General features: G+C 37.9%; 1 protein-coding gene across 2 annotated transcripts in view; it reads left to right on the forward strand.

Moving 5' to 3' along the window:
* LOC138082731 (solute carrier family 15 member 2-like) overlaps nt 1–18,918 on the forward strand; it is a 30,395-nt gene extending 11,477 nt beyond the window's left edge. For both annotated transcript variants that reach the window (XM_068976063.1, XM_068976148.1), the window contains 15 exons: nt 5,225–5,307; nt 5,707–5,793; nt 5,966–6,055; nt 6,148–6,192; nt 7,650–7,682; nt 8,401–8,489; nt 10,083–10,164; nt 10,737–10,871; nt 11,825–11,989; nt 12,141–12,187; nt 14,017–14,127; nt 14,797–14,893; nt 17,540–17,686; nt 18,307–18,411; nt 18,742–18,918. In XM_068976063.1, the coding sequence (XP_068832164.1) occupies nt 5,225–5,307; nt 5,707–5,793; nt 5,966–6,055; nt 6,148–6,192; nt 7,650–7,682; nt 8,401–8,489; nt 10,083–10,164; nt 10,737–10,871; nt 11,825–11,989; nt 12,141–12,187; nt 14,017–14,127; nt 14,797–14,893; nt 17,540–17,686; nt 18,307–18,411; nt 18,742–18,918 (1,493 nt within the window). The remainder of the gene's footprint in view (nt 1–5,224; nt 5,308–5,706; nt 5,794–5,965; nt 6,056–6,147; nt 6,193–7,649; nt 7,683–8,400; nt 8,490–10,082; nt 10,165–10,736; nt 10,872–11,824; nt 11,990–12,140; nt 12,188–14,016; nt 14,128–14,796; nt 14,894–17,539; nt 17,687–18,306; nt 18,412–18,741) is intronic.
* The last annotated feature ends 8,634 nt before the right edge of the window (nt 18,919–27,552 follow it).

Consider the following 27,552-nt stretch of genomic DNA (forward strand, 5'->3'; position numbering starts at 1 on the left):
AAGGATTGGAAAAGGTCAGTTTTCATTCCAATCCCAAAGAAAGGCAATGCCAAAGAATGCTCAAACTACCACACAATTGCACTCATCTCACATGCTAGTAAAGTAATGCTCAAAATTCTCCAAGCCAGGCTTCAGCAATACATAAACCGTGAATTTCCAGATGTTCTTGCTAGTTTTAGAAAAGGCAGAGGAACCAGAGATCAAATTGTCAACATCTGCTGGATCATGGAAAAAGCAAGAGAGTTCCAGAAAAATATCTATTTCTGCTTTACTGACTATGCCAAAGCCTTTGACTGTGTGGATCACAATAAACTGAAAATTCCAAAAGAGGAGGGAATACCAGACCACCTGACCTGGCTCTTGAGAAATCTGTATGCAGGTCAGGAAGCAACAGTTAGAACTGGACAGGGAAAAACAGACTGGTTCCAAATAGGAAAAGGAGTACATCAAGGCTGGCTATTGTCAGCCTGCTTATTTAACTTACATGCAGAGTACCTCATGAGAAATGCTGGGCTGGATGAAGCACAAGCTGGAAGCAAGATTGCCGGGAGAAATATCAATAACTTAGTGACTTAGCAGCAGCAGCAGACATGCAGATGACACCACCCTTATGGCAGAAAGTGAAGAAGAACTAAAGAGCCTCTTGATGAAAGTGAAAGAGGAGAGTAAAAAGGTTGCCTTAAAGCTCAACATTCAAAAAACTAGGATTGTGGCATCCAGTCCCATCACTTCATGGCAAATAGATAGAGAAACAGTGGAAACAGTGGCAGACTTTATTTTTCTGGGCTCCAAAATCACTGCAGATGGTGACTGCAGCCATGATATTAAAAGACGCTTACTCCTTGGAAGGAGTAGATAGCATATTAAAAGCATATTAAAAAGCAGAGATATTACGTTGCCAACAAAGGTCTCTCTAGTCAAGACTATGGTGTTTCCAGTAGTCATGTATGGATGTGAGAGTTGAACTATAAAGAAAGCTGAGTGCCGAAGAACTGATGCTTTTGAACTGTGGTATTGGAGAAGATTCTTGAGAGTCCCTTGGAGTGAAAGGAGAGCCTACCCGTCCATCCTAAAGGAAATCAGTCCTGAATATTCATTGGAAGGACTGATTTGAAGCTGAAACTCCAATACTTTGGCCACCTGATGTGAATAACTGACTCATTTGAAAAGACCCTGATGCTGGGAAAGATTGAAGGCGAGAGGAAAAGTGGACGACAGAGAATGAGATGGTTGTATGACATCACCAAGTCAATGAACATGAGTTTGAGTAAACTCCGGGAGTCGGTGATAGACAGGGAGGCCTGGCGTGCTGCAGTACATGGGATCTCAAAGAGTTGGACACGACTGAGCAAGTGAACTGAACTGAATCACAGATTGCAAGTGAAACAGAAATAGGATATGGTATCTATAAGACAAGGGGTTGAAAAATAGTATGTATTTGCAGGCCTTGAAGGAATTCAAATTGCCTAGAGCATACATGAGAAAGATAAAGAGGAGAAACTAACAGAAACCAGATAATGAAAGGCTTTTAACTTATTAAGGAATTAGAACTTTATCAAGAGAATAGTAAAGAGCTTCAAAAGGATTTTAAACAGAGGAATGATTGTTAGATGTTTATTTTTCAGTGGTATCTCTGACTGTAATGTGGAGAAAGAATGGGATAAGGGTAAGACAAGGATACCCTGTCTTAATTACTGAATTTTTGGTACTTCTTTAAATTTTTACCAAAAGTGAGTGCCTCCCTTAGCTCATTTTCCTCAGCCCTGACAGAACTGACAAATTTGATATGTTACATTGTGTGAAAGAAAGGGAAATGTTAAGTCAAAATTGAATGTAGGGTTCTGAGTTGAGTAAGTAAGGGAGAATAGGTTTGGGGGCAATACTAATGAATTTAGTTTGGGGCATGTTCCATTCTAGATGTCCTTAGACCATATTATTAGGAGTATCAAACATTTATTTGGAAATGCACTTTTAAGATTCAGGAGAAATTTTTAGGCTATAAAGAGTTGGGACTATTAGTATATGGACATCAGTTAAGCTTGAAAATAAATGGAATAACTAAGAGATAATAAGAGTAAGATAGACAGCAAGGATAGAACCCTGAGGAACCCAGGTATTTAAAAGACAAGCAAATGAGTTAGGCACTATAAACAGGTCATAGTAATTGTTTCACAAGAAATGTTGTTGTCCTGGTAAAGATACAGAAAAGTGAACGATTAAGTTTTCTTCACTTGATCAATGCAGAAATAAACATCTAAAAGGAGGTGCAGCAAAGGTACGAGTAACAATTCAAATAAAGATTCACTAAAGAAAAGTTGGGGAAGGGCTGTCGAGGTAGGGAAAAAACTGCCAACGGAGAGGCAGAAAACAGAACCTATTATTTTAAGAACCACTGTGATTTCAGTAATGCCAGAATCAAATCTCTAGGGGACAACCTCTGACATAAATCTTTGGAATAATGTTTCAAATATTTAAGGGAATGAGTCTTAATGTAGTGAAAATTTAATATGGATTATTTTCTCCAGTATATAGATTGTCAAGTCTTTGATATGTGTTTATATTATTCATATTAAATGAGATTATTCAGTATTAAGCATACCTTTATACAAGTCAGCCTTTACTTATAAGTTGTTATATTTCCTTTACAACAAAAATGTGTTGAGTGAAATTTTGTGTTTGAATTAAGTAAAGGGTTAAAAAAAAGAAGAAGAAAAGAGGAAAAACCCATAAATAAGACTGAAAAAAAAAATGGCCAAAATGATAGTAGTTTTGCCTTGGATAACAAGATTTCAAGAAGGGAATCATTTAGAGTAACAAATGTTACTGACTGGGAAAGCAAGATAATGCTTTCCCAGCTTTAATGTCTATTAAATATAGGGACACAAAGATCATTGATTTGATGATATCAGTTATGGTAGATTGGTGGAGATTCAAGACTAATTAAAGCCGATTGGGAAGTGAATAGAGGGATGAAAGTGAAGATGGTAAGTATTTATAACTGAAAGTGACAAGAAGTCAGGAGAGGATATTATTAGAAGCACTCCAGTGAAGAAAGATGTTGAAGATGTAAGATAGATGTAAGATGTAAGATAAGATGTAAGATAAGACAGTGTAACCAGTACGAAAGCGGACATGGCACAACTACCTTTATACAGGAGGAGGAACCTCACCTTCACCTAACTAGAGAGGAAGGAATAGATGTGAATACAGAAACCAATAGACGTGGTGGCAAGAAGCTGAGGAGTTTACATCTGAAGCCTTCTATTTTGTTTGTGAAGTAAGAGGCAACAATGTCCGCTCGTGGGAGGAGATGGTAAAGAAACTCAAGGTCCCTATTTACCTTCTTTAGTTAAGTGGTCTTGAAATTTAAGTGTAACCTTGTCAAGGTCTTCTTTTTATCACTCCATTGTCACTTTTTAGACCGGAGTTCCTGAGAATTTCAGCCCCTTTTCAGGATCATTCTTAGTTTCAAGAGCAGTCTACTTCCTGTCCATAAACTTCCGCTTGTCTAGATACCTCTTTATCTGCAGACATGTCTCACAGGATTAGAATTCTTTCTTGGAGCTATTTTTTCTATCAGCAATAAGACTGTGGTAGGTAAAGTATACTATTTACGGAAGTTTGGTGAAACTGAGAGGATGAATAAAGTAAAAGTGGTAGAGTGAATCTGACTGAGACGACTGGAGAAATTAAAAAGTTGAGATAGAGAAAAGTAAAGTGATTCAGGCCTTCTAGATGTGAGGATATTGGAAATTGCTACTGGTCACTGAGGAAGGCATCTTTGGTAGAGTAGCTGCTAGAGAGGCATCTTGCTGGAGCTGGGAAATCCATTCAGGAGGAAGGTACGTTGGAGATGGTACCATGGTGGAGGTTTCCCACAGATTTTACTTAAAATTGATAAACATGAACAAAATTATTTTTTTATAATTGTAAAAGTAATTTATTTTGGCAACTTGGAAAATAAAGGAGAAATTAAGAAAATTAAATTCATCTATAGATAACTTTGGAGATGTGATTAAAGATGAGGGTTAAAGGAAAGAGAATGAGCTCAAGAGCAGAAATAAAACAGAATTATTAGTAGGAATGATGAACAGTGGTTAGAGGACAGAGTACCAAATGGAGAGTAATGAGGGAAAACCGGGAAGTGGTAAGTTGAGAGGAGCTCCGTTGCAGACAGGATCACGTCTTTTTATATCTTTATTCTCTGTAGTATCCAGCAAAGGGCTTACCCAGTGGCTCAGTGGTAAAGAATCCACCTATAATGTAGGGGATACAGGTTGGATCCTCGGGTCGAAAAGATCCCCTGGAGGAGGAAGTGGCAACCCACTCCAGTATTCTTGCCTGAGAAATCTCGGACAGAGGAGCCTGGGGGGCTACAGTCCATGGGGTCACAAATGAATCAGACTGACTGACTGACTAAACAACAACAAAGTGTCCAGAAAAGTGTGTGATGCAAGAATGAATGACTGACGTGCTTTATGTTGGTTAAGAGTATAAATTTTTGAGGCAACAGGCCTAAGGTCAAAAATGCAGTTTCTGGCACTTCACAGTTGTAAAATTTTGTAGAAATTGCTTGACTTCTTTAACCCTTGATTTTTTCATGTGTAAAATCCTTGTCAGGTTAAATCAGTACTATTATGTAAAATGCTCAACACTTTACATATAATAATAAAACTTCAAGAGGTTGTTAATGATAACTATATACATCAGGATAATAATGAATTTGGGAAGGCCTTCCATATCAGGAGTTTGGGCGTATTAGATAGATCTTGGAAACAACATTTTAATTTGGCAGCAGATTAGAAGGAGGGGAAGCAAACAGGGATTGAGAAACTAGTTGGTGGCCATTTTGAAAATTTGGGGTAGAAGTTGTGAGGTTCAAAATGAGTCATAGTCCTGGTGATGCAGAGAGGGGACAGGCAGGAAATACACTCAAAAGAGAGGGTCGGTGAAAGTTGGTAGTGTATCAGATGTAGAGATGGAGAAGAATAGCTTGAATTCAGAGGTGACTTTCATTTCTGTGATTACAGGAAAGTCTACACATTGACCATTTTATTTTTCTCTTGGCTCCCATAGTTTTTGTGACTCCAAAGTCAGGGAGCATCAGTCAGTTTCCACCCTTTATGAGATGTGTCAATCATTCCTACATTTCAGCAGTGTGTCCTTAATGTTGACAACTAAATGTGCTGAATGAGAAGCTAAGAACTTTGTTTATCTACTGCAGTTGTGTTTGCAATGGGAAGCAAACTATACAGAAAACCACCTCCTGAAGGAAACATACTGAATCAAGTGGTCAGATGTATCTGGGTAAGTTCATGAACTGTTTGCCTGCCTTTTTCAATCACAAGAAAAGAAATGCTCTTCTGAGCCTACAGGCCTTCAAACATGGGTATACACTTTTCTCAATGATCTCTGCGCTGCTTCTGTGACTTTTAGAAAGTGGGATTGATCAAACTTCACTCAATGCCTCTATTTAACCTTTAAGCTGAAAAGAATATAATCATTTTTAAAAACTGGCAAAAGTTTTCTGAAATGTAGTTACATATGTTGAAATTATATTTCAAATATTCTGAAATTCAATGTGTGATGAAATCAAAAGTTTAGATTAAGTCACTCAAGAGTATGTGTGTCTAAGGGAAGATACAGTGAAATGGAAAAGGCAGGGGATGGGTGTTCCTCTCTTCTGATATCTATGCTCTGCCCTAGTTTGCCATTTCCAGCCGTTTCAAGAACCGTTCTGGGGACAATCCCAAGCGAGAGCACTGGCTGGACTGGGCAGCTGAGAAATACCCAGTAAGTTGAACTGCAGAAACATCTGATGCCTCCATAGAGTTTTTCCTAATAACCAAACTGATTCTCTTCTACTGTACTTGACCTCTTCTCTTACTGTTCTGGCCCATTTCTACTCCAAGCGAGAAATCCTTAAATGCCAATTCAGCCTATTCCTTCTTCCTCCTCTTTGCAGAAGCAGCTCATTATGGACGTCAAGGCACTGACCAGGGTACTGTTCCTTTACATCCCATTGCCCATGTTCTGGGCGCTTTTAGATCAGCAGGTAAGAATAGTTCTTTTGGAAACTACCTGTTCTTCCAGCCCCTTCTCTCTCAAAGGAAAGAGAGTTTCTCTAAAAGCATCTGTTTGCCGTAGGGCTCACGATGGACCTTGCAAGCCACCAGGATGAATGGGAATTTGGTGAGTAGAAGAGATTTTTTCCAATATCATTTTCTTTTTAATCCACACTAAGGAAAAATTTCTTTATGTTTTTGCCTGAAAAGTGACATAAAATTATAAGAGAGATGCCTTTAGCATGAAGATACTAAGTAGGTAAACAAAGTAAAGAGAGTCTGGAAATAAAAGGCAGAATCTTATCTTTAGAAATCAGAAATGTAAGGATGGAAAGTTTTCAGTGTATACAGGAAGCATTGAGAGGATAGCAAATGAAGTGATAAAGCCTGGGCATGGATATTTTCTTTTATCTAAGCCTGACCAGGGCATAGCAGGTTTGATTGCTGCTACAACACAACTAGCTGGACAATAAAGAAGGCTGAGTGACAAAGAATTGATGCTTTCAAATTGTGGTGCTGGAGAAGATTCTTGAGAGGCCCTTGGGCTGCAAGGAGATCAAACCAATCAATTCTTAAAGGAAATCAACCCTGAATATTCATTGGAAGGACTGTTGCTGAAGCTGAAGCTCCAATACTTCGCCCATTTGATACAAAGAGCCAGCTTCTTGGAAAAGACCCTGATGCTGGGAAAGTCTGAAGGCAAAAGAAGATAAAGGGGCAGAGGATGAAATGGTCAGATAGCATCACCAACCCAGTAGACATGAATTTGAGCAAACTCTGGGAGATGGAGGTCAGAGGAAGAAGCCTGGCGTGCTGCTGTCCATTAGGTGGCAGAGTTGGACACAACTTAGCAACCGAGCAATAAGAACACAACACAATTGACGCATCTCAGGCAAGGCTCACAACAGAGGATGCAGAGGCGGATATTTTGTACATAGATACAGAAATAATGGAAAAATTTTAAACATAATTTTTTATTTTTCTAATTTCCATACATTGACAAACTCTTCCTCATTTGTTCCCACTGTCTAGATTATTGTATGTTCTCATGCCGGTATGTTCTCAGTTATGAAGAGGGCAGAGAGGAATAATGCCAGGGTTTTATCAGCTCATCTGTTTGAAGCTTCCCTAATATAATTTCACCTTTTTCCCTTCCTCTGACTGTCCAGGACTTACCTGGTTGTCTTCTTTTTTGACCCTCTGGAGAACAACTTTAGAAACACTGTGTGTCGATGGGAGACGTCACCCTAACCATCATACCTTTTTGTCCTTCACATTACCACCTATGACTGCAGTTACTGGGATTAATAAAAACACACTGACTCTAGTCTCTTTCAAGTTAAAGCATAGCTCACAGAAAATAAGATTCTCCCTTATGCCCATCTGTCTTCAGAAGTCATAGCCTAAAGCCATCTCTAGCCTATTCCCCCACATACCCTTACAAGGATAATAGTGGTCCTGAACAAAAGACCTGATGGATATTATGTTATGCTTCTCACCTGCTAATTATCAATATTGTTGATTTTGTTGATTAGACTTTGTCTTTAGGCCATCATCTTAATGTGATTTGTTATCATGTTTCAGGGTTTTTTCGTGCTTCAGCCTGACCAGATACAGGTAAGAGACATCTCTATATTCCCAGGTACTTATTTCTTCCCTCATCTATAACTCAACATGTAGTAGGAGGATTACCAACCATAATTGGATATTTTTTTCCTTGTATGCTGAGGAGGGCTAAACATAGGAATGAAAATATTCTTAAGCCCCACACTTCTCTTTTACATTCTCTGTTAGTAAGTAGCTCCTACTCAACTCCAGGGAGACTGAATTTTGAGCTCACAAGGTAAGTGTAAACACTGGATTTATTTCCATGTCAAGTATCATGGAAATATTGTCAAAGCAAATGTATAACTTAGTTTCATAAGCAACAAATTCAGAGTCTCTGCTTGTTGGTGACTCCTGGTTATTTTTTAACTGCTTCTTCAACAATCCCAATTCTTCTTTCTTTCCTTCCTTTCTCCTGACTATGACATTTTCCTCTTAGCTGTGGAACTGGAGGAGATAAATGAAATGGGAGGGAAGAGCGCCTAATCAATTGATAGAAAAACAGGTTTAGAGTGAAATTGGTTCCTTGGGATATTTGGAAGCTAATGTGCTGTGCAGGGGAAATAGAGTCTTGGGTGTAAAGGGACTGAAAGATGTGGAGTCATTCTGTACATCGTTGATGAAAGTGTGTTTGGATGTGAGAGAGTGTGCACACACGCGAATGAGAGCACATGCTCACACCCATAATAGAAAAACACTTGGAACTAATCTTTTTACCATGGCATTACAGGTGCTAAGTCCCTTTTTGATTGTTATTTTCATCCCACTGTTTGACCTTGTCATTTATCGTCTGGTCTCCAAGTGTGGCATTAACTTCACGTAAGTGCTCACTATGCCTTTGTTGCTCCAGCCTGACTCTATATTTGTCCAGTTTGATAAAGAGTCACTATCCTTTTTGTTTAGTGATGATTTGTTTTATCATTTTTCTGCTTCTGTTTATCCATGATAGATTCTGCTAAGTCACTTCAGTTGTGTCCGACTCTGTGCGACCCCATAGACGGCAGCCCACCAGGCTCCCCCGTCCCTGGGATTCTCCAGGGAAGAACACTGGAGTGGGTTGTCATTTCCTTCTCCAATGCATGAAAGTAAAAAGTGAAAGTGAAGTCGCTCAGCCGTGTCCGACCCTCAGCGACCCCATGGACTGCAGCCTTCCAGGCTCCTCTGTCCATGGGATTTTCCAGACAAGAGTACTGGAGTGAGGTGCCATTGCCTTCTCCGCCATGATAGATTAAATGCCTATTAATGCCAGAGAACAGGGCTTCCCTGATGGCTCAGCAGGTAAAGAGTTTGCCTGCATGCAGGAGATACAGGAGCTGTGGGTTCGATTCCTGGGTCAAGAAGATCCCCTGGAGAAGGAAATGGCAACTCATTCAGTAGTTCTTGCCTGAAAAACCCCATGGCAGGCTACAGTCCATGGGGTTGCAAGGAGTTGGACGTGACTAAGCACAACAATACTGGAGAACAGGAATTAGATCTAATTAATACTTGTCACAGAGAGTCTAACCCATTACTACAGACTTACATACATGATGTTGAAGGATTAGGGCTATACTTTATGAAAACAAAAATATGAGATTAGGCTTCTAAACCAGCTTGTTGCTTTGTTCTTGAAAGTTGCCTCTTCAAAGAAGTCCAAAGCCTTTGATGAAAACTAATCCCCTTAAATCTCCTACTGTCCCTATGAAACAAATGAGGGACCTCAGAAGAGGACAGAATTGTCCCTAATTACTGCTTTCCCCCTATTCTAAATAACAGTGTTATTCTTTGGAAAGTTTGACAGAGGAGGATCTTAAGTCTTCTATATTTTCTGATTTAATAGCAATTTCCTTTTGATAGCCACTCACCATATTCAAATGACCGTTTGTCATTTACTCATTTATTGAGCAGTTTATTGAGTTCAGTACCAAGTGCTATGGAAATGTAGAAGCACAAATCTTGCTCCTTACAAATTTACTTTTTAGTAAGGGAGCTAGAAAATATGCAAGGTTAATTATTGAAAATGATGAATTATGTTAAGTGCTCTAAGAATGGAAGCAAAGTGCCAGGGAAATGCAGAGATGGAAGAGAGTGGCTAGGGTCAAGAAAGTCTTCTGAAGAAGAGGAAAAGAAGGTAATAATATACAGTGACAGGTATATGGTAAATGTTCAATGAATCTGGTTATATTACTATTATTTTTGTAATTATGACATAGTGGATAGAAAAACAATCATAAACAAAGAGGGAAAAATTGGTGTGTTACAAAGAACAGTTCAGTGTGACTCAAGTAAAGGTAGAAAGGAGGATATATGAAGGGGAGTACTAGGAAATACTTTGAAAGTAATTGAGAACAAATTAAGTAAGCTTAGGAAGTTTAGATTTTTTTCTTTAGAATCTACAGTTTAGGTATGACTGCCTCTCTGTTTCCTCTTCAGATCACTTAGGAAAATGACTGTTGGTATGATCCTAGCATGCCTGGGCTTTGCAGTTGCTGCTGCTGTAGAGATAAAAATTAATGTGAGTATAGTAAATCTTAAGCTCCATGAGGGCAGGATGAAATCTGTTTTGTTCATTTCTCTGACTTGTTCCATCTGGATTCACTGGGCCCTACCACAGTAGCTGTTTTTAAAAAGGTGCATAATAAGTGTCTGTGGTAAATGAGTAGTTATAGAGGTAGAGCAGCAATGCCAAATGAAGCCCACCTCCCGCCTGAGTGATGTAGAGTACATTGTCTAGGAATTTCCAAACACCAGTATACAAGATATAGAACCATTTCTTTCATACCTTACCAGACATTCAAATATATTTTGGCAGATTGAATAGCCACTGTTGGGGAGTGATGTATGGGGCCACAACTGAGTCAAAAAGCATGGAGTTTGTTACCTGGCATCAGAGCTTGCTACACTGAGCTGGAATTTCCTCCTCCAAACTGCCTTTAGAGCCTTCAAAGCTAAATGCTCTTTAGAGATAGAAAACTGTGTTCTCTTGACTAGATAAACTTGGCTATTGAAATAGGACTGAAATATGTGTTCTCACTGTATTTGAAGGGTTATTTTCTAGTATTTCTAATACATGTTCTCTGTCCTAAGGAAATGGCCACATGCCAGCCAAATTCCCAAGAGATTTTCCTGCAAGTCTTGAATCTGGCAGATGATGAGGTCAAAGTAACAGTGCTGGGTGATGAAAATAATACTTTGTTGGCAGAGTCCATCAAATCCTTTCAGGTGACGTATGGACATGAGTGAATTAGAAACACATTCAGATTATGTGCCAAAGTAGCAGCATATACAGTGGTTTGTTTACAGCATGCACCTATGAAGTCGAAATGCCCCAGTCCAGTTCCTGGTTCTGCCACTCCCTAACTGTAAGACCCTGAAGAAGTTATTTTATCTATAAGTCTCAACTTTAGCATCTGTAAAATGGCAATACTTTTTATGTCATAAACCATTGTAAGAATAAATATTATATATAAAGTGTTTAGCATAGTGTCTGGAACATTGTAAGCTCTCAATAGGTTTGTAATTTGTATTATTATTTCAAACTGCCTCCTAACACACACCCTGTTGAAGAGTTTGGCTTACATATTTTCACTGCTATACTATACATATTCTGAAATATTCATTTAAAAATATTTTAAATAATAAAAGTAATATACATTTACTGTTGAAAATTGGGGACTGTGTCAAAAGATCGAAAAATCACCTATAAATCCATCACACAGAGATAATCATAGTTAGCTTTAGCATTTTTTAATAAATGAGTAAACAAGGTACTTTTTAAAAAGTCTTGAAACACTATGTGCTATATTGACCTTGATTTTTTCCTTAGCACAATCATCATCAAAAGGACTTTCCCATGTCCTTAGATAAACTTTGAGAATGTGAATTGAATGGATACATAATATTCCATTCTATGGATATATCATGGTTTAGTAAAATATTTCCTTAATAGGCATTTAATTTTTTATTATTATACATATTTCTATAATGAATATCCTCACTCATAAATCTTCATTCATGCCTCTAATTACTCTTATAGTATATTCCTAGAAATGGAATTAGGAGGTTAAAGGGTAATGTTGAAAGTATCTGATGAGGTCACCTGCCCTGGGGTACTATAAGACTACAGTGTTCAAGGTGGGGTAGAAGGTGAATGTGACAGGCTCTTCATTCTGCAGAATATGCCACACTATTCCAAACTCCACCTGAAGACAAAAAGCCAGAATTTCCACTTTCAACTGAAATATCACAATGTGTCTGTCTACACTGAGCACCCTGTGGAGGAGAAAATGTTGTACACTCTGATCATTCGAGAAGATGGGAAAAGTATTTCTAGCATGATGGTAAGTTGAAGAATGGCCTAGTTTCTAATTATCTTAGAGTATGAAGACTGATTCATCAATATCTTACCAAGGATATATCTGATGATCAAATTTTATGATTATCAGTTCCCTCTAGTCACCTGTAACTGACTTTTACTTCCCTCTATTGTAGGTGAAGGATGAAGAAAACAAAACAACCAATGGGATAACAGCCATGAGGTTTGGATGTCAAGGAGACCCAGGCCTCTCTGTTCTCTTGAACCTGGGGTCTCTTCTGAGTTGTGGGGCTTCACATAAAGAAACTTCACAGTCTGCTTGTCTCATACTAGGATTCTGTCTCCTAGAATATCAGGAGCATTGGTGTCAGAACACATTTCCCCAGGGAAGTGAGAGGAATAGATTCAAAACCAAGTCTTTTGGCTTGCTTTTTCATGTTGTACTCAAAGATGACCCTATGTCTATGAATGCCCTCTGTGCTCTGCCACATAAATTGCTTCTGCTGCATGTTATCCACTTACCTGGCTCTTAAGAAAATAATTGAGTACTATCCTCTCTGTGATCACCAGAGAGAAATTTAGAAGTAAGCAAATAATCCTCCCTTCATTACTGGTAGTTGAACATCTTTTATAGTACTGTGTTTTTAAAGTTTAAAATAAACATATATAAGCATCATACTTGGATTCAAAAGACTTGGTTTTGAATCTAGATAAAGCTGAAGATCTTGTTAGGCACCATGGGACAAATACAGAGATGGAGCCGTGAAGAGGTCACGGGCTTACTGGGGCAGGAATCTGACATGATATAGATGCATGTGTCTATGGCCATCAGGATTAGATGGTTGCTGTAGAGAACAGCATTTTAGAGAACTTTTAATGAAAAGTTGAATGTCACTGAAGGCTGGAACAGTCATATTAATCTGCTTTTACCTATGCTTCAGGGAGAAGGCAATGGGAACCCACTCCAGTACTCTTGCCTGGAAAATCCCATGGACGGAGGAGCCTGGTAGGCTGCAGTCCATGAGGTCGCTAAGAGTCAGACAGGACCGAGCGACTTCACTTTCACTTTTCACTTTCATGCATTGGAGAAGGAAATGGCAACCCACTCCAGTGTTCTTGCCTGGAGAATCCCAGAGACTGGGGAGCCTGGTGGGCTGCCATCTATGGGGTCATACAGAGTTGGACATGACTGAAGTAACTTAGCAGCAGCAGCACATATGCTTCAGAAAAAGTAAACAGATCCAAATAAGTCATACAACAGTGAGGCCAGGACTTCCCTGGTTCAAAGAGCAATGCAAACCTCCAGAAAGGATGAAATGAAGCAATTTCTGGGTTAGTGCAGGATGATTGAAAGCCCAGGAATCAACATCAAGGGTTTTAGAGGGAACTGCCCTTCTAATACCATGGGCCAGGGACTAACACAAATGCTACCGAAAATCCAAACTGAGGGACCAATTTGGGGGCTCGGGTTCAAAAGACTAAAAAAATGGTTCTGGAAGAGTTCAAGTTTGTCTGAAGACTCAAAACAATGAAAGCTCAACCTTCTGTGAGCTGGAGTCTGAGTTTTGCATAAAGCAAATCAGACTTCATTTATAAGAGGATGAAGTATCAGTTTTATATAAATACAGCGACTTAGCAGCAGCAGCAGTATGTATTTATATATACATAATTATTTTTCTTATGGAGTCTCAATTGATGAATTCCATCATTATAAAAGGGAAAGAAATTGGTTGCACCAGTGGTGAGTTGAGGAGATTCAGAGTGCCGTGAGTGATCACAATAGTGTCATCCTAGCGGAGATCAGGTAAGAGTGTAGCAGACAAAAAGCTAGCACCCAAGGAAAGAAAAAGATAGGGACAGCTAAGACTACTAATTACTTATGTGCGAGTTCATTTATTCATTCAGTTAACAATATATATCATGTACCTTTTATGTGCCAGCCTCTGTTCTAGGCACTAGGCATATAGCAATAAACAAAACAGAAAAGGCCCCTGCCCATTTATCAGGTGGGAGATTTTGTCTGATTTCTAACAATGTCTCTATTATCCTTAGGTTTGTTAACACTTTGCATGAAGAGGTCAGTGTCTCCCTGGGTACAGATGCATCCCTCATTGTTGCTGAAGACTATGGTGTGTCTGCTTACAGAACTGTGCAAAGAGGAGAGTAAGAGCACTACCCTGTGGACATTTTACTTTTACTAACAACTGATTTTTAAATACTTTCTTTGTGTATAGGTGGGCAGATTAGGTATATCTCAGCTAATTGTAAATATAGACATACTCCTGCTCTGTTTCAGCCTTTACCTCTTTTCCTCAGTCTCTTGTTTTTCTGCACAGATATATTGAAACCATGCTTGTTGTGCATACTTAACAAGACCATCTCCTGGAGGTTTGCCAGTTTATCATTGGCTCCCACTCCTACCCTTTGGTAACTCCTATGAACACCTTGTTACTTTGAGCTTATCCTTTCAGATTCACTGTTTTATGCTATTCCACTAATCCATAATGCTCAGAAAAATTCATAAGACTTAGATGAGAAGACTTAGAGTCTTAAGTTCACAATAGGAAGGCAATTTATGCATTTTGCATTCAGGTTTAAGGTTAAAAAAAACCTTACTGAACAGGCAATGAAATCTCAGATCAGGCATAGAAAAGAACTTATTCTCTTCTGTAGAAAAGAAATTCACTCTGAGACTCCTTTCCTCAAAGAGAAAGGGTAGCTTTGCTGCTTGATTCACCATCAGTAGAGAGACAAAATCACTCCTTCCACCAGAAATGGAAGTGCTTTTCTAAACTGTGATGTTTCGTCTAATCTAAATTTGTCCTGTTCCAGATATCCTGTGGTGCATTGTAGAACAAAAAATGAGGATTTTTCACTGAATTTGGGTCTACTAGACTTTGGTACAGCTTATCTGTTTGTTATTACAAATGTAAGTAGCTCATGACCATTCTTACTCTATTCTTCCATTTATCTGTATCTATATCTATGTAACTATACCATATCTAAATTTATATATAATCTATATCTATCTGTATCTTACTCTATGGCAAGACAGCATCACATACTTATGATGGCTTATGGTGAACAATGTCGGATTTGTGATCTCTGAAGAAGAAGATATAGCTTCAGGACCAGGGACCAAGCCTGATCACTCAAGAGCTTTAGTGTAGCAGAGTTTTATTAAAGTGAAAAAGGGACAGAGAAAGCTTCTGACATAGACATCAGAAGGGAGACGAAGAGTGCCCCCCTTGCTAGTCTTAGCAAGGAAGCTATATATTTTTTCAATTGGTTATTACAGTAAATCAAAAGAATGTCTCAAGGTTGTAAAGGTCTTACCAGACCCACTCCCATAATATACATTTTAAAATGACAGGATTAGTCAGAAGGTTCTCAAGGAGAAACAGGTCCTCAAGCAGGATACATTGTTGTTACAGAGTTTAAGCAAAAACATATCCTTGAGCAACATGAGTTGTTTTGTAGTGCAATCATCATCTCTGGGCTTAAAGAAAAAAACAAAAGGTTGTCCTTTTCTCCTCCTTGGGGACCCTGGACTTCTTATCAACCTACCTAGGAAATGACTCTTTCACTTATTTCTAGTGTAGGGTGGTAGCTTCTATCAGTTCAGTTCAGTTCAGTCGCTCAGTTGTGTCCGACTCTTTGCGGCCCCATGAATTGCAGCACGCCAGGCCTCCCTGTCCATCACCAACTCCTGGAGTTCACCCAGACTCATGTCCATCAAGTCAGTGATGCCATCCAGCCATCTCATCCTCTGTCGCCCCCTTCTCCTGCCCCCAATCCCTCCCAGCATCAGAGTCTTTTCCAATGAGTCAACTCTTCAATAGCTACTATAGTGTCTTTAAAAAACTCCTAAGATCTCAATAGAGGACATAAAAGAACACTGGCAAGAGGCCCAAGGTCTTGGGGAATGGTAGACATAATTTACCTTGAATCATTGCTGTGAGGTGACATGGTCTGCTCCAGTCTCATTATGGCACCAAGAAAACAAAAATTATTTTGGTCTTCTTGACTGACTTCACATGTGATTTCCCTAGCTCCTAGAAAACTGATCTGCTAGCATATCACAGTCTGAAATACCAAGACTGGTAGCAAATGTCAATCTCTACACAAAGGTAACTATGGTCCCTCAAAAGCAATTGTGTCAGCAATTAGGCATGATACCTCTGAATTTTAATTCTGATGTCAACCTTGATTCCAATTTTAATTAATTACTTTTGACATTGTATTAAATATAAAAAGTGGACCATGAGTAAGAAAAAGATGAAAATTTCTTGAAGTGTGTTGAGAATCATCTAAAAAGTTTTATTAATGTAATTAGTTTAGCATGATACCTTTAGTATTCCATTTTTTATTATATTTTATTGAAATATAATTCATATCATACATTTCACCCACTTAAAGTATATAATGGTTTTAAATGTAAAGGTAACATATTCAATATATATTGTATATTCAATACATACAGAATATGTTTTTAATAATATATATTCTGTGGTTTTTAATAAATTCAGAATTGTATAATTTTAGAACATTTTCCTCATTCCAAAAAGAAGCCACATACTCATTAGCAGTCACTCAACATTTCCTCCCAAACTCCCCAGCTCTAGACAACCACTTGTCTACTTTCTGTCTCTGCTATTATTAATCTCATGATATATCCAGATATTATACCTACTATCTAATAACATTTACTACCTAGTAACTTGGTTTTACTCTAAGGAAATATATAATTTCAAAAATTCCATTTATTATAATAAATATTACTAAATACAATCTATATACAAGAAAACCAACTCAGCTAAAAACCTTCATATAGTGAAACTAATTTTTAAAAAAAGATTGTAGAATCATGTATATTTGGTAACATTAATAACAAAATATTGACCCTGAAAAGATTCTTTTTGACCAAAATTTTATAGGAAAGTTGCATCTTTTGGACAAAATTTTTATGTGTGAGTTTAAAACTAATGGCCAGTAAATAGAATACAAAATAGTAGATGGTATTTGATATGGATTTTGAAAAATTGATCAAGAAAATCTTCAGTGTAAGAGTTACCAAGAAAATAATTTCTGATATTATTCTGATATTATAATATTCTGATAAAAGTAATTTTACTAAAATAAATATTTAAATGGAAAATGTGAGAAATATTTTAATTGTACTTACATAGAAAATTGAACAAAGAATTAAGCTTTTTTAAGTACATGCTTTTCTGAAAATTCATTGTTTGTATAATTCAGATGCCATTTTATATTTAAATATTAGCCAGAATCAAAATACCCAGTAGGTAAAAATGATGAGATACTATAGTATGAAATAGTCTGCCATTTAAGGGCTCTGCAATAATGGTATCTGATTGACTGAAGCCAGCCAAGTGAGTGGTGTTACCAAAAGGAATTTCAAAAACCTGAAATTGTGTAGAAAATGCTCAGTTTCTTCATGGTACCACAAGAATGACAATACAATGAGGAGATGGATACAAGATCATAAATGCCATAGGCCAGGAATATTTACTTAAGACTCCTAACAAGCCCATTTCTTGTTTCCCTCACTAAGAGAACCAATCAGGGTCCTCAGGCCTGGAAGATGGAATACATCCCAGCCAACAAAATGTCCATCGCATGGCAGCTACCACAGTATGCCCTTGTTACAGCTGGGGAGGTCATGTTCTCTGTCACAGGACTTGAGTTTTCTTATTCTCAGGTAGGTTTTTGCAAGTGGAAAGTGGAGGTGGAGCTATTGCTCAGAGGATGGAGTTTTAATCCTGACACTGTCTTAATTAGTTATGTGACCGTGGCCAAGACCTCCATTATTTGGGGCTTTAGATTCCTTACGATCTTAAGCAGAGAATCAGCTTGACCTCCAGGAACATGGCAGGCTGGATCCATGCTATTTAGGATCCAGAAAGGGATATTTAAACATTAAGGACTGTGGAATCAAACTGCCCATGTTCAAATTTTGGCTGCATACCTATTGTGTAACCTTTAGCAAGTGAATTATCATCTCTCTAAAGCTATTTTTATGTGTAAAATAAGAATAGTAATAGAACTTTTCCCTTAGGGTTATAATGAAGATTATATGATATAATGAATTAAAATATTCAGTTAAGAGTGCCATCTTGTTGTTACTATGAAAATTATTACCTGAATCATTTTACTATGTTCGATTACTATAAACATATTTCCTGAATCAATGTGAATGCTGAACTTAGAGGGGGAAGTTCAAATCTGGAAGTTTGGGTGGGAGAACTTTTCCGGATAGATGCTTGGTACAGGAGGGTGGTGTAGTGAGTTTCTTTAGTCACAGATTTGTGTCCTCTCTAGGCTCCCTCTAGCATGAAGTCTGTAGTCCAGGCAGCCTGGTTGTTGACTATAGCATTTGGGAATATCATCGTGCTTATTGTGGCGCAGTTCAGTGGCCTGGCCCAGGTATGTACTAAGAGAAGCAGGAGCACGTGTCTACCCAAGGATTTCCCTCCCTCTTCCTCTGCTTCCCTTCCCCCACCCCTCTGTTTGCCACATTCCCCACTCAGCCCTCTGTCTTAAACATAGACTTTGCCAGGAAAATAGACATGTAAGCTGCAATAATGGCCACCAAAGGCCCATGTGAGGAGAGGCCAGTTAGTCCTGTCTTTTCCTACCAAAGCTCTTCCCAAACTGGTCACCCTGGGTCAGTCTGCTCCTCAGTCTTCATCTTAGAAGGATCAGCTTAGTATCAGGTCCTCCATATTTTTCTCTTATATGTATTTCTTCCTACAGTGGGCCGAATTCATTTTCTTTTCCTGCCTCATGCTGGTGGTCTGCCTGATCTTCTCCATCATGGGATACTACTATGTTCCTTTAAAGCCAGAGGATGTTCAGGGGTCAGCAGATAAGCAGACGCCCCAAATCCAAGGAAATATGATCAACCTGGAAACCAAGAAGACAAGGCTCTAATGGTTCCCTAGACTCTGCCCAGACCCTAGTTCCTGACTCTGGTCTTGGCCATCACCATCATCAAGCATTTTTTACTGCATCTTGGTTGGAAGAGAGAACAGCATCACAATGAACTGATCTCCTTTACTTTTCGCTGATGATAGAGGCAGTTCTAGGACTGGGTTTTTCAGTACATTAAAGCAAGGTCCCTGAGTCTTTATGTCTTCCTATATGTCACTGAACTCAATAAACCTTGTGTGGTTTTGCTGCAGCTGGCCTGGCATCTCCAAAAACACAAATGTATAATTGAGATTGATCTTTGTGGTTATCCAAGTTCTGTAGGAATTCTTTTACCTGCCATTTAGAGCAGACGACGCCACCTTTTGAAGTGCTGACTTAGGGCCAAATTTCAGAATAACAGAGAAATGGTATTTTCAAATGTCTTCATTAACAGTGTATTTGTTGTTTACAAGGACTTCAAGAATTGATATGTCTGGTGTGATCTCATCCAGGGCCTGACTTGTCAGCTACTCAGGTTCAGTAAGACTGTAGTAAAATTTTCAGTACAAATAATAAAAGACAAAATGATATTTTATTAACACACAGGATAAGACATATCTTTCTGATAATTACAGTATTTTATCTACTAATCCAAACACCCCTTTCTCAGTATTGATAGGTCCTTGGAAACCAAATTAAAGACAGTAAACATGGTTCTACAAAACAGAAAAGTATAAACTGTAGAAGTCCTGATGAACAATTCTTATACAGTATATGCTTTTCTTAGGGACTATAATGTTTTAATTCTAGATTATGCCCACCTGTGGACAACTGTATAGACACTAATTATCATTTTCCAACCCTCATTTTCAGTGTTGTTGGCCCACCTTTTTCTTATTATATTATCTTATTTATTGCTGCTGCTGTTGCTGCTGCTGCTCCTGCTGCTAAGTCTCTTTGCTGCTGTTGCTAAGTCGCTTTGCTGCTGCTGTTGCTAAGTCGCTTTGCTGCTGCTGCTGCTAAGTCGCTTTAGTCGTATTCGACTCTTAGCGACCCCATGGACCGCAGCCTACAAGGCTCCTCCGTCCATGGGATTTTCCAGGCAAGAGTACTGGAATGGGGTGGCCTTTACCTTCTCTGTATTTATTGCTACAAATATTTAATAATAACAGTATTTTTTATGAAAACAACTTCCTTTCTTACTGGTACTTCCTTCAGCTTCAAAGTAGTGGATCTGTTTTGATATTTTTTCCTGTTTTACTTTCCCCCCAAATTTTAAATGCCCTATTTATTAAAAAAAAAAAAAAAAGTTAATACTCTAGTAAACCCAGTACTCTAGGTTTGAGCTTCTAAAATGGCAGTGCTCAATGCGGGACATAGTCCCGTACCAGGATTCTAGCAAAATCCGGAGTTGAAGGAAGAAGTGATAGAATATGACAGGGTTTTGTTTGTTTGTTGCTGTGTTGGTGAAAAAAGTTGAGAAATAATACCTTGCACACAGTGAATGACTCAGTGGACAGACATGGGAATATAATGACTTCTGGGGGAAAGTATTGCTGGGGGAAAAGTTCAGAATAGCTGTCCTAGAAAGTCTCATTTCCATTAGTTTTGCTCCATTATTCTCATCTAGAACTGTTTTGAGTCAGTCTCACATTGTAGACATAACAAGAAAAGTTGTTCCGTTTTCCCAAGCTTTAATACTCTGGTCCTGGTTACCAAGTTTTCAGAAGTGCTGAAGTGGCAGCAACACTATCCAGTTTCCACAGATAACCTTTTTAACATTATGTATGTTTATCTACTCATTTACTTGATTGGCTGGGTCTCAGTTATGGCACTTGGGACCTTCATTGTGGCAATCTGGCTCTTGGTCATGGCATGAGGAATCTAGTTCCCTGACCAGGGATTGAAACCAGGCCCCCTGGATTGGGAGTGTGTTGTCTTAATTGCTGGACCACCAGGCAAGTCCCTCCACAAATATCTTGATGTGAACCTGACTTTGCTTCTTCAGAAAATGCTCTGTCCCCATTTCAGCAGCTTTAACTCAATCTGGTCTATGAACTACTATCTCAGAGATATTAACAGTGCTAATAGTTTCTTTGGACAAATAAATTTTGGAAATGAAGAATATTACATCCTCTTCTTAACACCTGGATATTAAAGATTCTGAGAAATCCTTCAGCAAAGACATAAGACTCCTTGTTCAGCCTCATATGTTATAGTGCTCTCCAGAACACTGACTTGGGAAAAACTGGCAGACAATTCTTTATGTTGAACTAAAAGCTTTCTTTATGAAACTGTCTACCATGGTTCTTCCCTTTATGGCTAACTAGAATTAGCATAAACCTCTCTTTTATGCAGTATTCTTTTTGCTATTTGGGGAGAATTTTCATGTTGCCTCAAGTAAGCATTCATCAAGCTAAAGATTCTCAGCTTTTTTCATGGCTCTTCACAGGGCACAGTCTAGACCTTTCACAACTGCTTTTCCAATTCTGAAAAATATTCTTTGCTTGATATGCAACAGTGGGTCAGAATCCCTCTTAATATGGGTTGCTGTTGCGTACGTGCTCAGTTGCTCAGTCATGCCCGACTTTGTGATCCTATGGACTATAACCCTCCAGGCTCCTCTGTACTTGGGATTCTCCAGGCAGGTATACTGGTGTCAGTTACAATTTCCTCCTCCAGGGGGTCTTCCCAACCCAGGGATTGAACCTGTAACCCCTGCGTCTCATGCACTGGCAGGCAGATTCTTTACCACTGAGCCACCTCGGAAACCTGAACACATTTTAAAAGAATTTTTATCATTCTATATATGCATAGAAAACATTTTGGAATGATATTCATCTGCTAAAGATTTTTATTGAGGCACAGTAGATATATCATTGAATTCATTCCTTATACGTGTACAATTGAATGATTTTTAGTACAATCATCACCATAATCCAACTTTAGAAAACTTCCATCACCCGAAAAAGGAACCTCTTATCCACTTGCCGTCAATTCCTATTCCACCCCTGGCCCAGGCAACCACTAATCTCCTTTCTGTCTCTGTAGAGTTACCTTTTCTGGATCATATGCTATGTGGTCTTTTGCATCTGGCATCCTCTACTGAGCATGTTTTTGAAGTTTATCCATGTTGTAGCACCTATCAGTTATATATATATATTTAACTACAGAATAGAATTCCATTGTGTGGATATACTATATTTTGAACCATTCACCAGTTGAGGGAAATTTAGGGTTTTTTTTAACTGCATTTTTAGTTATTAAAAATAAGGCCCCTATGACCGTTCAAGTTTTCACACAAATAGAGTGTTCATCTTGGATATATGCCAGGGAATGAAACTGCTGGGTCACATGGTAAATTTATGTTTGATATGTTTTTTTGATTGCCAAAAGGCATTTTAAAATGGCTACATCATTTTACATTTCAATCAGCAATTTTCATTTCTCTATGTCTAGGCCTTCACTTATTATTCTTTTATTATCATCATTCTAGTGGTTGTGAAGTGTTACATTGTCATTTTTTAATTTCTATTTTACTAATAAACAGCATCTTTTCATGTGCTTATTAGCCATCTTTCTCTGGTGAAATCTCTGTTCAAATCTTGCCTATTTTTAAAAATTAGGTTGTTTATCTTCTTGAGTTGTGAGATTTCTTTATTCTGGTTAGCAATATTTTGTTAGAAATATGATTTGTCATCATATTCTCTACATTGTGACTTGTATTTCCATTTGCATAATGGTGTCTTTTGAAGTGCAAAAGTTTTAAATTCTGATGAAGTCCAATTTATAAATTTTTCTTTTAAGGGTTATACTACTGGTGTCATATCTAAGAACTATTTAATCCAAGGACACAAAGGATTCCAACTAGTTTTTTCTAGATGTTGTAGTTTTAACTCTTACAGTTAGGTCTGTTGTCCATTTTGAGTTAACTGCTTGTGTATGCAACGAATCTACCTTTTTGCTTGTGGCTATGCAAATGACCCAGCAGCGGTTTGTAGAAAAGACTATTTTTTCTCTACTGAGTTGCCTAAATAGCTTTGGCAAAAAATCAGTTTACTATAAATACAAGGATTTGTTTCTGGGCTCTTAGTTATTTGCCACTGACCAATATGTCTGTCCTTATGTCAGTATCACACTATCTCAATTATGATAGCTTTATAATACATTTTAAAATGAGAAGATATAAGTCTTCCAATTGTACTTTTCAAGGTTGACTATTCTGGTAATCAGTCTTGCATAACACCCAGGTCTTCCCTGGGGGCCCAGTCAGTAAAGAGTCTGCCTGCAATGCAGGAGACCCAGGTTCAATCCCTGGGTCAGGGAGACGCCCTGGAGAAGGAAATAGCAACCCACTCCAGTATTCTTGCCTGGAAAATCCCATGGACAGAGGAGCCTGGTGGGCTACAGTCCGTGGGGTCACAGAGAGTCGGACACGACTGAGTGATTAACACTCACCTAGAATAAATCCCAGTTGTTCATGGTATATACTTATTTTTGTGTATTAAAATACTTGGTAATATTCTGTTAAGGATTTTTGCACCTAAGTTCAGGAGGACTGCAGTTTTCTTTTCTTTTTTTCTGACCGTATCTTTGTCTGGCTCTACTGTCTTCCTGAATAAGGTGGGAAATGTTTCCCCCTCTTCTATTTTCTGGAAGAGGTATAAAGTTAGTTTTAATTACCCTTTAAAAGTCTGATAGAATTGTCCAGTGAAACTGGGCTTGGAGTTTCATTTTGGAAAACTTTTTAATTAAAAATTCAATTTCCTTAATGGTCATAGGGCTATCCAGATTGTCTATTTCATCATCTTGGTGCTTAAGGAATTGTTCTGTTTTTTTTTTCTACATTGTCATATTTATGATCATATAGTTATATGCAGTATTGCTTTAACAGCTGCACTATCTGGAATGATATATCCTATTTCATTCCTGATGTAGGCAATATGTGTTCTATTTTTGTCAGTCTTGCTAGAGGCTTATCAAATGTACTGATTTTTTTTTTTTTTTAAGAACGAACTTTTTGTTTCCTTGGGTTTTTTTTTTCAGTAATGTTTTCCTATTTCCAGTTTTATTTTCTGCTATTATTTCATTCCTTCTGCTTGTTTTGGGTTTATTGTGCTCTGTTTTCTAGTTTTTGGATGAAAGAATTTAAATTATATTACACCTTTCCTCATTTTAAATGTAAGCATTTGGTGCTATAAATTTCCCTCTCAGTACTGCTTTAGCTGCCTCCTACATACTTTGTGTTCTAATTTTTATTTAGTTCTATCTACTTTTTAATTTTCATTGAGGCTTATTGTTTACCCATAATTATTTAGAAGTGTGTTGCTTAGTTTCCAAGTATTTTGAGAGTTTCCTGTTGTCTTTGTTACAGATTTCCAGTTTGATTCCATTGTAGTCAGGGCATATAAGCTTTATGATTTCAATTTTATTTGTCAAGGTCTGTTTTATGATATATTTTATGGGTTTTGTTTTTTTTTCTACTTGGTGGATGTTCCACAGAAATTGAGAAAACTATATTCTACTGTTGTTGGATGGTCTGTTTTATGTTAATTAGATCTTGATGATTGTGTTGCTCAGATGTTTTTGCCTAATACTTCTATCAGTTACTGAGTAGGAGCAATGTTAAGGTTCCCAACAATAATTGTAGATTCTTCTCTTTCTCCTTTCAGCTTTAACAGTTTTGCCTCATGTATTTGAAGCTCTATGGTTTAGTTTATACACATTAGTATATTGTCTTCCTGACAGACTGATCCTTTAACTATTATATAATATCTTTTTATCTCTGATAATTTTCTTTGCTATGAAGTCGACTTTAGGAGATTTTAATACTGTCACTCCTTTTCATTTTTATTAATGCGTACATGGTGTATCTTTTCCATCCTACTTTAGGCTACCTGTAGTTGAATACAAAGTGAATTTCTTATATGGAACATATAGTTGGATTTATTTTTAATATTTTAATCTGCTCTGCTAATCTGTCTTTTGATTGGCATATTTAGACAGTTTACAACAAAGGCAATTATGTTAGTTAGCACTTTAGGATTTTATTATTTCCTACTTGTTTCTTTTGGATGTCGTTGCTGTTTATTCTCTTTCTTACCTTTCTGCAGGTTACTTGAACATGTTTTCAGATTTCATGTTGATTTATTTATAGCACTTTTGAGTTCATCTCTTTGTAGTTTTCATATGGTTGCTCTGGATACTACTTCTAACTCTGTACTTGGTATCACACTGTTTACTACTTAAAAGGAAGTATAGAAACCTCACTTCCAGTTAGGCTTCTTTACCTTCCTCACCTTTTCCTATTTTTGTTAACTCACTGTATAACTCCCATTTCTTTTGCGAGATTTTTTTTTCCCCTTTGAGGTTTTATAAATCATATTTTATGACTGAAACAAATTATAATACTATCTAATACTCAAAAGAATGTCTATTGTATGGACTCATATTTCTAACCTATTTTTTCTTTTGCTTTCTGATGCTTAAGTTTCCTTTTATCCTTTTCTTTCTGTTTCAAGAACTTCTATCCAGTCTTTCCAGGATTTATCTGCTAGTCACAAAACTTTTTAGTTTTCATCTGTGAATGTTTTTATTTTCCCATTTCTAAAAACTGGTTTGCCAGATACAAAATTATGAGTCAATAGTTCTTTTCATTCAGCACTTAAAAAATATTTTGACATTTCCTTTTTCATGATCTCACATGAGAAATCTGTTCATATGGTGTTTCCCTACAGGGACTTCATTGTTTTTCTCTGGCTGCTTTCAAGGTTTTTTTTCTTTAGTTTTCAAAAGTTTAATTATGATGTGTATTGACATGGATTCTTGGGATTTATCCTGTTTAGAGTTTCTTGAATCTCTATGTTGATGTTTTTCATCAAATTTGGCAAGTTTTCAGTCATTGTTTCTTCAAATGTTTATTCATTCTTCTTTCTTTTACCTCTGCTTTCTTGGACTCCAATGATATGAATGTTGGATATTTTGTTATTAGTCCACAGGTCCCTGAGGCTCTGGTCACTTTTTCCCAATCTCTTTTCTATTATTCATATTGGGTGAATTCTGTTGTTTTGTCCTCATGTTCACTGATTCATCATCTCCACTCTACTGTGAGCCCATCTAGTAAGTCTTAAATTTCTATTTTTCAGTTCTGTAATTTCCATTTGCTTTTTTTGCATAACTTCTTTTCTGTGATTTTTTATACTTGTATTTAGTAAATTTGTAATTGATTATTGTAGCATTTCTATAATGCCTGACTTTAAATTCTTATCAGACTAATTACAACATCTGAGTCATCTTGGTGTTGGCATTCATTCAAGTTGTGATTTTTCTTGTTTCTTGATTTATATCCTGGACATTTTGTCCATAATGTTATGAAAATCTGAGTTCTAAATATTTCACAGGAAGTTACTCTATTTAGGTTTAACATGAGTCTTAGCCTACTTTTGTGGGCTGATTCCACTAATTGTTTAATTTTCAGAGACTTTGTGACTGCCTGAGGGTTGAAATTTCCTCCAGCTGGGTTGCCAAGATACCTCTTGATGAGGGAGGGGGGTGGGGAAAGTCTTCAGTCAGTAACCCTCGCCCCACCTCCAGCTACCCAGGTTTCTCTGGGCAGGGAGGAGAATAAAGTGATTTCTTGGACCCAGCTGCTAGCTACAAGGCTACTAGCTGAGACAGGTTCTTTCTCCTGGTTCCACCAGAGAGCCCTCATATCTCTGGGCAGAGGAGGAAAGTCTCCGGCCCTTGGGGTCAATTAAGGTTTCTCCAGTTGGGCCACCTGCTTACTGGGTCCTCCCATCCACATCAGCATCTCTCCATAGAAAAGAGGAATCTGATTCAGCAGGGAAGGAGAATGCTTCCCCTGGTCACTTATTTTTGACAGGACTCCCAGTAGGTCCCTCTTCCCTAGAGGGGCTTCCACTAGATCCAGGGGAAAGAACAAGCTACTAGACTACCGTCTGTTGCCAGATGGGAAGTCAGAAAAGACCAGGTCTGGGTGGCTGCCTTCTGCTGGTTGCGGGATGCAAGATGCCCTGCCTCTGTGTTGTCATCTGGTCCTGGGTTCCCAAACCAGCTCACTTTCTTCTTAGCACTCTTCAGATTTCTTGTTTGTCTCTTGCAACATTTCTAGGATTTATAAAGTTGTGTTTAGTGAGGAGGAACAGAGGAAAAGAGGTCTATGTCAGCTTGTCCGGACCAGAAGTCTCTCAGTTACTGAATTATCTATTAAAAATTTAATTTTTTTCTATTTTGCCAATTTAGACTCAGTTACATTATGGATATTAAAATAATCTCAAAGAAACATTTGCCCAGTGCAGGCATTTAACCAGTTTTCTCCAATATGTAATTAACAGAAAAATGGATGGAGAAAAAATAGATGTCAATACAAAAGGATCTAAAATGAGCTTAAGGCCATACATATAAAGATACTGTTGAGGAACACACATGTATTCACACACACTTCATCTTAGGACATCTCCTTATGGTCTGCTGGAGGAGAGACTCTCTACATGAAGCACAAATGGATTCATGAAGACACCAGAGGGGGATAAGGAAAAAGAGAGATGTAGGGCCTGTTACAGAGAGGCACAGATCCTGCCTCCTGGGGCACCGAGTGGCAAAACCTGTCTGGATGCCTTTACTTGGGAAATCCCC

This window comes from Capricornis sumatraensis, chromosome 1, assembly GCF_032405125.1.
Source record: "Capricornis sumatraensis isolate serow.1 chromosome 1, serow.2, whole genome shotgun sequence".
In the NCBI taxonomy this organism is placed as follows: domain Eukaryota; kingdom Metazoa; phylum Chordata; class Mammalia; order Artiodactyla; family Bovidae; genus Capricornis; species Capricornis sumatraensis.